This window comes from Copidosoma floridanum, unplaced genomic scaffold (assembly GCF_036245765.1).
Source record: "Copidosoma floridanum isolate Cflo_tuat_1 unplaced genomic scaffold, Cflo_Japanese_pri ptg000004l, whole genome shotgun sequence".
Lineage (NCBI taxonomy): Eukaryota > Metazoa > Arthropoda > Insecta > Hymenoptera > Encyrtidae > Copidosoma > Copidosoma floridanum.
The window spans coordinates 8321468-8335167 of NW_028321881.1; the positions used below are offsets into that span (position 1 = coordinate 8321468).

The 13700-nt window shown below is 31.1% G+C and overlaps 1 protein-coding gene across 2 annotated transcripts in view; it reads right to left on the reverse strand.

Annotated features, from left to right (window-relative positions):
- AGBE (1,4-alpha-glucan-branching enzyme) overlaps window positions 1-13700 on the reverse strand; it is a 567870-nt gene that overhangs the window by 330988 nt on the left and 223182 nt on the right. For both annotated transcript variants that reach the window (XM_089597372.1, XM_089597367.1), the window contains exon 5: window positions 12840-13147. In XM_089597372.1, coding sequence (XP_089453498.1) covers window positions 12840-13147 — 308 coding nt within the window. The remainder of the gene's footprint in view (window positions 1-12839; window positions 13148-13700) is intronic.

Consider the following 13700-nt stretch of genomic DNA (forward strand, 5'->3'; position numbering starts at 1 on the left):
CAGCTTACTGAAAATCGTAAGGCTTGGGATCTTCAATTCAAATATAGTAGTTGGCCGAAGTTGCTGAGGATTACTGCTTACTAGTTATGTGACTCTAATGCTTGTCGGTAAATTAAAAATTCATACGACCAGTAGTATAAAAGCAAACGTTGATACATCTAAATCATTGTATCATTAGAGTCACATAACTACTTTATCGAGCTTTGGTGAAAGACAGCTCCAAAAATTAAGAATGGGAAACTTATCTAAACTTACGGTGCGAGTCAATGTACAGCTCATCCGTAGCTCAAGTGGTAGAACAACTGTATATTAAACAGGAGGTTGTGTGTTCGATCCACACCCGGGGAGGATATTTTTCTCATTTTTATTTATTTCTTAAGAAAATTTTCTTGAAGAAGAAGTAATGTGGTTTGATATTATGAGTCTTAAGTAAATTGGATATTGAAAAAAAGTGCATGTATGGAGGATGTAGAGTGCTTGTATTGAAAGTGCCGCCATCTATGCATATGCACCTCTTGATACAATGATTTAGATGTATCAACATACGCTTGTATACCATTGGTCGTATGAATTTCTATTGCTGCTTACTGTATGCACTCCATTTATAAGCTGATGCATAAATGTGCCTACACGTCTGCGCTGATTATAAAACAGAAAGCCTTAGGCACTCCTGTGTGAAAAACTAAAAATTTGACTTATATCCACTTAATTGATCTTCTTAATAGAGAAACTTCCAGTCTTTTAATTTCTGAATTAGACAATGCTCAATTTTTTGAGTCAGATATCATCAAAAAATATGTTACCCTTGAGAGTACAAAGCCTACTTTCAAGCCTCTGAAACAGTAGAAAATCAAGATGATCTTATAAAATCGGACAGCTCATTGATTAAATTACGGTCTATCTTCATTGATAGCATACTTAGAGTAAGTGGCAAGCTTGTCAATGGGCAGATCTGTGAAGAAGTTAAGCATCCTCTTATTCTTGCTCCTAAACGTAATTTAACTGATCTGATAGTTCGTCATTATCATCAAATGACTTTGCACGGTGCTGCACAAGCTATGCTTTTCTCTATTTGTCAAATATATTGGATAGTACGTGGCCGTCAAGTCGTCAAAGCTATCCTTAACAAATGCATCAAATGCAACAGGTTTGCTAGTCCGGTACAGAAGCAGCTCATGAGCGACTGACCTCTATAGCGATCAAGGCACTAATTTCGTAGGTGCTGCTTCTAAACTTAGAGAAGCCGTAGTTTGAAAGCTATCATCAGACAAACTAGGTTATTAATTCCAAAATTTAGGTACTAACTGGCTTTTCAAGCCGCCTTCCACTCCCTGTTTTGGAGGGTTGTGGGAAGGTTCGGTAAAACGAACTAAGTATCACATCAAAAGAGTTATTGGCGAGCAGGTTCTAACATTTGTAGAATTTTCTACCATTCTTTGTCGTATTGAGGCATGTCTAAATTCTAGACCTTTGTTAGCTCTCTCAGATGATACTCAGGATTTTTTCCCTCTAACTTCTGCTTACTTCATAAACGCAAAACCTGTTTATTAAATTTCTGAGCCTCCTGTTGATCAGAAAGAGCTCACGCCACTTGGGCGCTGGAAGCTGATCTCTTTCGCTCTACAAAGCTTTTGAACACGCTGGACTTCAGAATATTTAAGTTCTTTACAAGCCCTTCAGAAGTAGTATACAAAGGAAAGGTTGATCTGTATAAATGATTTAGTTTTAATCAAAAAGGAGAACTGTCCTCCTGGTCATTGGCCTTTAGCTAGAGTAGTTGAGACTTTTAAGGGTTCTGATAGTCTTATAAGAGTAGCAAAGTTACGTGCTGCTAATGGTGTTCTTACCAGGCCGGTAGTAAAATAAGTTCTTTTAATTCCCGAGGAAAAAATAAAGAAATGATTCTGATCTTTTTTTGGATTTACAAGGGAGAGGGGTAAAGGAGTCAGTACCTGTTTCCTAGTTTATTAGTTTACTCTTAAACTTTTTTACTGACTTAATAAAATTTTTTACTTTGTATGATTTTTACTTATTTTGTTTAGAACATTGTAAAAGGACAGCGGTCCTAATTCTTATTATTTCTATAAAACAATTAACATTGTAGACTCTACTAATAAAAACACGTATAATCATCATAACTTCTTTTGTTTCAAACAACAAAATTTCTTTAGTGCGTGTCGCAGGCTTTGACGCACTAGCCCAGGAGTGTATAAAATATCACATAAGTATAAGCGTCATCCATGTAGTAAAGTATAGCAAGCGTGCTCACCTATTACCTATATATATCAAACGTGCTGAGTCAAAGAGAAGCCCCGAGCTCGCTCTTCAGTGCGCTTCTGCCTTTCAGGCTGGGAAAGCGTTGCTCGTTGCTCCTATGCGCTCGCGCCGTTTTAAAAGTTAATATTAGAAAGACTAGATATTGTAATCGAGCTAATGGTTCCTGTTATTGTTCAATTTGTGTACATAAATATTAGTTTGTAATTAAAGCTGATTCAAAGTTACATAGAGAGAGCTTGTGATTTATTCTAAAGTGTGTGTCATGGCTGTTGCTGTATTCGTTTGCATCTTCCTTCTTTTGCCTTCCGCTCTACGGTCTCAACTAGCTTCTACGTGAGCTCATCCTTTGCAGCTGAATATTTCAAATCTAAACAATACCCTTGCAACTTCTGCAACAAAAAGTTTTTAACACCTAAAAAATTCAGAATTCATAAATTAAAGCATAGAAAATAAAAGTATTTTTATGTAAATTTGCGGAATTGCTTTTACGAAAGTAAAAATTTTAGTACGGCATAAAAAGAAATATAGTGACGCGAGATTATTGAATCGTACAGAATGTAAACAAACGTTCAAAAGATTGTCACGTTTGAGTAGACTTATATTTATTCATAAGAACCATGAAAAAATGTGACAAGGGTTTTAAAAAAGAGATGGGTTAAAACGACACAGGAAATGTCCCAACATTAAATCAACAAAATAAATTATTATTCAAAAATCTTGATTGTGTTGGTCCATTTAATTATATCTTTTTTTAATTCTGTCTTTTTGTGAATAAATTCCTCAGTAAATCAAGAATTCTATCTTTAGAAAAAGTAGACATGGATCAGAAAGAGATTATCTAAACGTAATTGTTAAATCACGTCAAATAAATTACGTAATTTGAGAGACAAATAGTAAGTAAGCGAGAGGGAAAAGAGAGAGGGGGACCTCTGATCAGCGAGTTGAAAAACCATAGAAACAGAGTGCAACTTGGGTACCAAATTACATACATCCTGCCCCCCAATTTCCCTCAGCACCCCTTTGCTAGTTCTTTACCACCCTCTCCACCTCCACCACCCTAATTTTTTAAATAGAGCACGAGATTTTCAATGTAGCAGTCCAATAGCCATGAAATTTACTCACGATTACCTACAAATATCCCTGAACTTGATAAAAATTTGTAAAAAAAGCGTGCAGTAATAATTCTAAGTGCACGTACACAAGAGACGAACAACAAAACATACGATAAACAATAAGTTAGAAAAGATAAGAAATCAGGCGACGCAATGGTTGAAATAGGCATGAATTAACACAGCAGAGGCGGATAGTAGAATGCTCTTGAAAGACGATGCGTACATGCGTCTATCCGTCATAAAAAAATAATACATAACCACCACATGTATATAGGATCAAATATTCTTTATAGACCTCATTTGTACAGATAGATATCCAGTATACTTTTAACAGAACTAACCTCGTAGAAGTGACTCACTCCACAGACGTAAACAAATTCCGTGATCGTACATTTGTAAATTTACATCTGACTAAGCAGACGTAAGTAACAAACTTAAATGTCAGATATCAAGAATATATTCCATTATTATAGCGAAATTTTCGAGGGTCATTTCACACAAACCCCTTCTAAACCTCATTAGCCCCTCATTAGTCCTCCTATTCCCCCTTCAAATAAGGTACAACGCTAACAGTTTTTAGGTAATTTTTATTAGGTTAAATTATAAGTAAGCCTCCCCTCTAAATCTCATTAACTCTTCCTTATCCCTTCACTCGATTTTAATAAGCCACCCTCAGTCCCTCTGACATCCCCCTTAGCCACCCTCTAAATGAGGTAAAATTTTATCAGTCTTACCTGTATTTTTATTGGATTAAATTTTGGTTAAGTTCTCCTTTGCCATCTCTCATCATTCTATCACCCAATAACTGGATAGCCCAATTAGCCTCCCTTAAAATTCAAAAAAACTCCCTTTAGCCTTCCATCAGCAGCATCTCCAAATGAAATAAAACTATGTTAGTAATCGTGTTATTTTTATTTTATTTCTTTTTAGCACCCCCACTCGAAGCTCTCCATACATTAAAAAAAAAAAAATTCTTGGCCTTGTCACAATTTCTAAACGGCTACTTTTTACCACTTCTTAGCGCCGTGTTATTTGTCACTTTTAAATGTAATTATTTTAGCTGTATAATTTATTAGCACATTTCTATACTGTCAGTTTTCACCTATTTTTATTGGGTAGAATTTTGGTTTAGTCTCTTTCCACCCCCTTTCTTAACTTTGTAACCTTACAACCGGATAATCTAATTTAATTTTAAAGAACTCCCTCCCCTCACTTCAAGTCTCCCTTCAACCGCATTTCTAAATGAGGTAAAATAAGATCAGTTTTCATGATGTTTCTAGTTATATGACTATTAGCACCTTTTGTCTCAGCTCTCCTTACAGTTTAAAGACCTTTATTTCTAGCATGTAAGCACATTTACACATCAACGTTGAGATAGTGCCATGGAGCGCTGGTTTTGTGTTCCTAAATTTTTTAATTCTAATAACCTTATTAATTGCATTATTGAATATGTATAAAAACATGACATTATATTTTTTTACTTAATCAATAACAATGAATAAACTTATAGAGTATTTAAACCATGAACCTTACTAGTAGCCCTATTTACCACGAAAAAATAGAAACATTGTTTAATGAAACAAGTCAAATAATGCGCATCGTAATACAACAATATTTATATCATAATTTTGTTGACTTAATAAATTTGTTTATTATTTAAATAAATTGTACAAGAATATTTTAGACAATTAAATAATTTTGCTAATGTAAAGAAATTGAATTTTTTTCTATGTACTTTAAATTAGTAAACGTCAAAAATTTCTGTCCTAACAATATTTTCTATTTCTTAATAATAACGAGTTTCCCATATTAAGAGTTATTTTTGGTATGTGAGCTCTCTTTCCAATTATTTTTTCTCCAATTATATAATTTTCGCTTCAGTATTGCATTCAAGTAATTTTGTAATTTGTAATCTCGTACTATTACATAAGCCTTTAACGATACTTAAATCGTGTATCAACATAATAATTGCTTCATTTCCAAATAAAGCTCATGCGGTGGTAAGCCTTTACGAATATTGTTTACAAATTCAATTAGAAAATTTATATAAATATCATTACCAAATTTATCAACAATTGTGAGTAGAACGATTCCTGCTATAATATGTGGTAATTTCTCCTTTTACATGATTTAAAATTTTTTTCTTCAAAAACTAAGTCTATTTGTTATGAGAAGCGAGTATAAGATATACAACGTTTTATAGAGAAATATATTTTCTAAATTTCGTAGGCCATCAATCAAAAAAATTTGATGTGTTTGTTAACATATAATTTTTAAAATCGTGATTCACGATCAGAAAGATTTATTGCGGCAAAAGAATATAACTGCTTTTTTTCATTTTTACGACGTCATTGAATATTCTTTCCTGTTCTTTATATTAGGCCTAATTAGAATCCTAGATAAAAATGTTAAAGTGAAGTAAAAAGAACCTATTAGTCCTTTTTTTCGAAAACACAAAAAAATTAATAAATAGATTAAAAATGTTTTTTTAATTTCATCTCCTTGAATATTTTTTGCGATTAGAAACCAGGCAGAAAATCCTGTAAAAAGTTCATTAAGAAGAATTTACAATTACACTACTTTTGTTTTAACTCTTGAAACACTTTACAAAGATTTTTATATCTTTTTAATTTTAAAAATCAAACGAAAAAAATAAAGTATTTAACTGATTGAAAAATTGTGCAGTTAGGGGGAAGCGCGCAGGGGGCTTAAAGTGTATGTATGTGTGTGTGTTTATAGACAGTGACTTATGCGGACTTCACGTGTTTCTAATACGTATATCAATAACATGGTAGAATTATGCGGACCTCCACATAATTCCACTTTTGTCCTCATAATTACCCTTACATACATGTGATAGTCCGCATAAGTTACCTCTTCATAAATATTTATATATATGTATAGTTAAATATGTGGGGCATTCCATATACCCCCACTGCTCTCTAACAGAGCCCTACAGCCCTTTCCCTCCACTGTCACCCCACTCCCCATAAATTCAGGGAAAATTTATCTTGTTTATACGTTATTTTAACTCAATAAATAATAGGTCAAGCCCCTCCACCGTTCCTCCACTGTCGCTCCACACAATTTTTCTCGCCTTCCCACTGCCCCCCGCCGCCACCTCATGACGCCCTCTCCCAACACAATATTAATTGTAGCGATGGCATCGTTATTTTCTTAACACGAAGTTACTATATAGATAACTTTTGCGGTAAACTATTACTAGCTATAGTATAATATGAGCGATTGTCTCTAAGTATTTACTGTATCGATTTAAAGTAGTTTAAAAAAGAAATGATAAATATTAAATGAGGAATTTTACAATTAAGTAAATTAGAAAACCCAAATAAATAACAAACATATACTGAATATATCTACATAAGATAATTTCAGTAACAATACAGGGATGTTTTCTCTAATGGGATTGGTTGTACGAAATTTTTTTTCAATACTATGAAGTACTGAGCGAAAAGAATTCAAAATTTCATCAATTAATTATTAATTTTAGTTTAAAGGGCTTACTTAAGTATGAATATTAATCATATGTTTTTAGAACCATAAAAAAATTTAAAATTTATTTAAAAAAACAACAAATTTCTTGAATGCAATGAATGCAATATAGTTACAAAAAAAAAATCATTACGTACACAACGTTAGAGTACAAGTGTACGGTAAAATCATATCTTGTTCCATATGTGACTAAAAATTTAGAAGAGCAATACAGTTACGGCGTCAGTTGAATATACATAAGCTGGAGCACAATGAAATTTGTTAACATTGTGAAAAAAATTTTTAAGAAAAGATACATTAAAAAGGCAAAAGAATAGATTCCATAAGAAATTAAATACTAAACTTTTATAGCACGTGAATAATTGTCAATCATTATAGTAAAATTTGATATAAAATTTTCTTACATCTTACAGAATACAGATTAAACTATTTTGAACGGAAATCAAAGGTCGATGTTTACCCATAAATATTAAAATATCTATATAAATGAGAAAAAAAATGAATAAAAAATAGTACTGATTTACTATAAATAAAAATATTTATTTTAAAAATATTTCCAGTACTATACTGAAATTCATTTCTTTTATAAGTTAAATAATCATATTTCATTTACGTCTGTTATGAACCGCCCTTAGTTATTTGCCACAGATCTACTAAAGCTTTTATGACAACCATGATTAACTTATCTGAAAGGTATTTATTATATTTTTTATGTAATTATTCTTAGTACTTATACATTTCATGTATTTTAATTGAAAAAAAAAACTTTTATTTTTATTTAAAACCTTTTGCTTCCTACCTACCTTAAAGCCGACGTGGAAGATTTTAACTCACTAATAGGGGGTTGTCACGAAAAGCGCGCAGGGGGCGGAGTCCCACTAATTTATACATACATATATATGCATAAGTGCTGCAAATTTCAGTATGATCAGATTTATACTGTAGAAATAAGTAGCCACCGAATTTTTCTTTCTTTATTTGCAAAATGCCCTTCCATTTTCTAATTAATTTATTTTATTCCTCTAAAACTAAACTAAAAAATCTAAAAAACTATTTTAATTAAATGTCCTGTTTTAATTTTTAAAAAATATTAATTTTAGCCGATTTTGTAAAGGTTATTTTGACACCACCACTTTTTTACCGACGCCTTAAATCCTACAAACTTTCAAAATTTTTATTTTAGAATACTCACATTTCTGTAATTTGTTAGTGCTTTGGAGATTGACAATTTTAGAGCCAAGACAGTTTTTTCTTTTTTTTTTAAATCCTGAGCTGTTGCTACAGAACCGATTCTGCTTAAATGTATGGATCATGCAGTTTAACATTTATATTTTTAATAATTAAACTGTACCAAAAGGTACTACTACTTTCGTAAGTTTATTACCACAATATTTTGTCAACTTAGTCAAATACATCTATGTACTTACACCATCACAGAAACCTTCCCCACTCTAACACTAAAAGGCTATGGTATGATATCGATGGCACCGAGGGAGAGTAACATACTAAGTCCACTTCCGTCACATATTTTTCCAAGGTCAGAATTCCGAAATGGTTGATTTACTATCACGCATAACGCTCCTACAGCAGTAAACATTTCAAAATCCGTTAATTTATTGGTCATACTTTGTTAAGGCTACTTTTGCACACGTAATAAACAAAATTATGAATATCCAAATAAGTAAAGTATCTCATTCACACATAACGTATAGTCTGCGAAGGGCAAAATGAGAAAAATGTAGCATAAAAAAAAGTATAGTACAAAATAGTATTTCAATTTTAGGTATACGAACATTTAAACATTCCAAATCTTTATAACCTACGTCATCTTATTATTTCTTTGATCATTTTGACATTCATTATTTTTTAGGTACGGGACTATACAAGCGGACTCCTTGCAGAATTTATTTCAGACAATTGGGCTATCCATCAATTCATCTGAATACTATTTACAGGATGCAGCGATCATCTCAAGCTCACCCCGACCCTCATTAGGTCTAATGAGAAGATCTCGTCTATTAATCATCTTACTCAATATACTGACTTTTTAAAATTTGATGGTAACTTTTTTTATTAACAGTCCAGGTTCTTGCGCATCCCATCAAAACAGCTGCAGAAAAAAATCTAAATAGTTTTCAACGGGGTTCACATCTACAACCATCAAGTTTTTTTAACTTGGAAGTTACTACGATAATCACTAAGCCATTTACGCCCTTAAAAACACTAACAGTATATTAAAATTCTTACATTGTTTTCTGGTTTAACTGAATTGTAAGGAGAAAACTTTTTTTATAAAATTAGACTTGTAAACAAAGTTTACTCAGTACACTAAACTTTTTTCTCAGGAAACTGGTACTGCCACGTTAATTTTTACAAGATTTTACTGAATTATTTGCAATTTTTTGGTTTACTTTTAGAAATATGAATCATAAATATAATGAAGCAACCCATAAAAGAAGTGTGTTATTATATAAGAATATACGTTTTTGAGTCATTAAGTTATTTAAATGTTATCTTGTAATGTAATAAGTAAGATAACTCTGACTGTATTTTATACTCGTAAAAGGTAATGTATCAATGCATTTTTTAGATGATATTACGTCAAACACTACTTGCAAAAAAAAAATATAAATATAAATTACTAGAATCATAAAAATAAACTCACAAGGACATAAATCAGTGGCATTGAATAGTAACAATTCTCAATAGAAACAACATTTCAGTACAGGTTGGAGAATTCAGAATAGAGCGCTTTATTTGTTTTTCATCCTCAAGTTAAAAACTTTTCCACAATCATTAATACAAGAAAAAAGCAATATTTTAAATGAAGGTTTGAAACATTGTCCTAACATAAAACACTCAAAAAATTTTATTTTACTTTGACAAAACTAGCCTCAAGTAAAATAGAGAACAACACGCTACACTTTTTTAGACATAATTGTATCGACATATTAAACAAAAACAAAAAAATTTAAGCAAAAGTAATACATCAGAGTTTAAAGTAATAAAATCTTTAAAACTAAAGATTGAGGATAATAATTAAGTTTTATGCAAAGCAGACTAAGAAAATATGGTTCCTATCCTTACAAGAAATAATTATACTAAAACAAAAAAATTCAATACATAATGACAGTTTTTAAATTTTGACTTCTGATCTGAGTGGAGTGGTAATCGGAGTGTCATTATGTTTTAGGTAAAAACAGTATAAATATGTTAATATTATGAATCTTATGGCACCAAAATTATACAGCTTACAAATAATATACAAAGAAAATACATTTATGAGACCCATCGTATCTTATACTAATGCACCAACATATCTACTTGCTAAAGAACTTAATATAGTACTCTTTTCTCCTCCTAAATTTTAATTTCAATACAGTAATAAAAAAACAAGCCAGTTAGTTAATAGTATGAAGAATATTAAAATATCACATAACACAAAATTAGTTTCATTCGATGAAGTGAACTTGTTATCTTCTGTCCCTACAGACCAACTTATTATTACCAACTTAGAGTTATTTTTATTGATCAAGTTTTTAACCATATTTCTAACTCTTAATGTTTAACTTCTAAGCAAGAAATTTTATATTTAGTTAACATTTGTCTTGAACACAGTTACTTCAAATTTGATAAAAAATTTTATGTACAATTTAACGGTCTACCAATGGGCTTCTTGTTCTCTCCTCTCCTTAGCAAAGTCTTCATGTCACATGTAGAGGATCCTAATTTTATCTCTGCCTCATCTTTAGTAAATAGTGTTCTACATTGGGCACGATAAGTGCGTTATGTCTTCCGTGTTTAAAGATGAACAGGAAAAACGTTAAAGAGGTGTCTTCATTACACAAATACCGCTGTACTCAGTATTAACTTTACGATTGAAATAGACAAAAATAATAGTATGATTTTTTGGATTTAAAAATAACACGAAGTAATGATGAATTAGAACATAAAATTTATGGAAAATCAATGTTTACTGACATTTTAGTGCTACACAATTCGAAATAGTTCATCAAAATTAAAATAAGTGCGTTTAATTCTTTTATACAAGGATTGTTGTCAATACCCGGACAAAAATATCACTACGAGAAAAAATTATTAAAACGCCTATTAACAAATAATGGGTACGACGAAACTATTATGGATAGTCTAAATAAAATAACAAGCAAAAAGCAAAAAACTTGTACTCAAACACTGTAATTCAATATTGCCAGAAAACAAAAAATTCCACACGTTAAAAAATGTTTTTCCAGTAGTTTCAGAGAAAATTGGTAAATTATTAAAAAGACACAAACAAATTCAATTTCATTTAATAAACACAATCTCAAAACCATTTTAGTTAATAATAAAGAAAAATTTGACATTTTGCAGAAAAGTGTAGTATATTCAATTAAATGCTCAGATGGTGACGCTATGTATAATGGACGAACGGGGCGCGCTCTGTCTACACGTATTGATAAAAATTTTAAATCTACTTACAATAATAAAAGCGTGACTGGTTTGAATAAACATTGTAGCTCACATATACATTTTTCCGATTTAAATAATATAAAATTGTTACATAATAAACCTCAAAGTCTAAAATTCAATTAATTAGAAACAATAGAGATTATTAAAGCACAAAGACAAAACAAATTCATAACTAACGATCAACTTAATTTTTCTCTTTCACCGATAATAGATACTGCCATTATTAACTGTATTTAGAACGACGCTTTTTACACTTACATTCTTTAACTTACCGTTTGCTAGAAATAATTTATTAATATTAGTCTTATTAATTGTATATGTATACGTTGTTGATTAAACCGTTTTTATATTCAGTATATGTTGAACCTCTGACAATGACGTAACTGCCGAAACAGCTGTCAGCCTTACTTATAGTAAGAAATAAATTGTTAATCATAAACTATTAATTATGAACGCAATTATTAATAACTTCTTAAACATATTTTTTCCATCGATAACAAATTATTATGTACTTTTATACATTTAAAGCACTATGCTAATTATACGATAAATTCTTGTTTTGGTTCTTAATATCTGCATATATATATATATATATATATATATATATATATATATATATATATATATATATATATATATATATAGAGCACGTGGTGGCTCATTCGGCTAGGTTCGATTCCAGGCCAGTGCGTCTTTTTCGAGCAAGTACCTTTGTGCATTTTCACATTTGCTTTTTCACCACGCAATGCTTCTCGTGGAGAGGATAGGCAACCATCTCGCAGAAAAATTTCATACTTTTCCCACTACCCCTCTAAGTAATAAGTGATCTTTCATCCATCTTCCCTTTCTTTTTCCAAGTGCTTAGTGCCTAGAGTAATGCCCTAAGTAGAAGCCAAATGTATAGTACCATAATATTAACAAAAATCCATGTATATAAAAAGTGATAGTCATAGACACCCCCAACTAGATTTGTAGGTAGGTAATGCTGAACCTGACAAGAAAGTCCTTACCCCGTCCTCCAGGTATCAGCTATTTAAACTTTCTCAAACTAACTTTTTTTGAAACCCCTCTCTCTACCACCCTTACCCCTAGCCGTTGTCTCAACTTCTCAACTGCGACCGTCGTCAAGCCTTGTCCTGTGGTACAGGGCCAGCTGCTAGAGTCGAGAATAATAAAGAGACATATTTATTTTTTGAAAAGTTGACTTGACTGGAAATCAAACTCTCTTTCCCACAAAAGCAGCCATGCCTATAATGTACTTTTAATTAACTAAGCTGTAACCACACTGCTATTTAGCTTTTACTAAATTTTTGATAATACAAGCTGACAAAAAAAGTCACTAATATTTTTCGATAAAGGTGACCTTAGAAAACATCCAAATTAAGAGATAATTATTAGTAGTACAATTATGATAATAACTACGAATGCTTTAATTTATTTTTTAATTTGGTAATAAAATACATGGCATACCTGAAACCGTCAAATCCATATTCATCAATGTACCAACGTAAATTTGATAGTAAGAATCTCAACACTTCATAACTACCATAATTAAATAATCGACTATCCCACAATGGATGTTGACCTCTGTCACCGTGGTGAAAGAAACACGAATCTGTACCATCAAACATATTTAATCCATCAAGTGTATTTTTTGAGGCATGTGAATGAACAACATCCAATATAACGTAGAGGTTATTCTGATGGGCAATATCTATTAATCTTTTCAAATCTTCTGGTGTACCAAAACGAGAAGATATGGCAAAAAACGAGGTCACCTGTGGTTAGAGAAATTCATGCTTTGATATTTTTTTAAAATTAAAAAGTTTTAAGATACGTTTAATGTTATTACATGGTTAAAAATTCTATACTATTTAAGTGATTTACATTAGAAATTTAAAAATAATTTCTTGATTCATTTAACAACTGTCGTTCACAAAAATTCCTGTTTCTGTTTTATAATTAACAAATTGATTCTTTAATATTTTAACCTGTGCTCTTAAAAAAAAATGATGAATGATTATTTAACCCCGTAATTCTTTGATTTTCAGCAATCTCCTTTTAACAATCTTCAAGTGAACTATCTCTATTCTTACTTCTTCAAGTGTTTGTGAAATTGTTTATGCTTTCAGTGTAATTCATTCCGTAAGGCAGTATAGACATGAGATCAGCTGTTGAGCAGTAACACTTGCAATGGAAGATGCACAATTTCAAATATACAATGGCAGACTTTCATGACTTACCAGCTCTTTTATTTGAGGTATTAACCGATGAAAAAAAAATTGAATTATTGTTTTGTAAATATCACTCAAATACAAGATTTGAAAAATT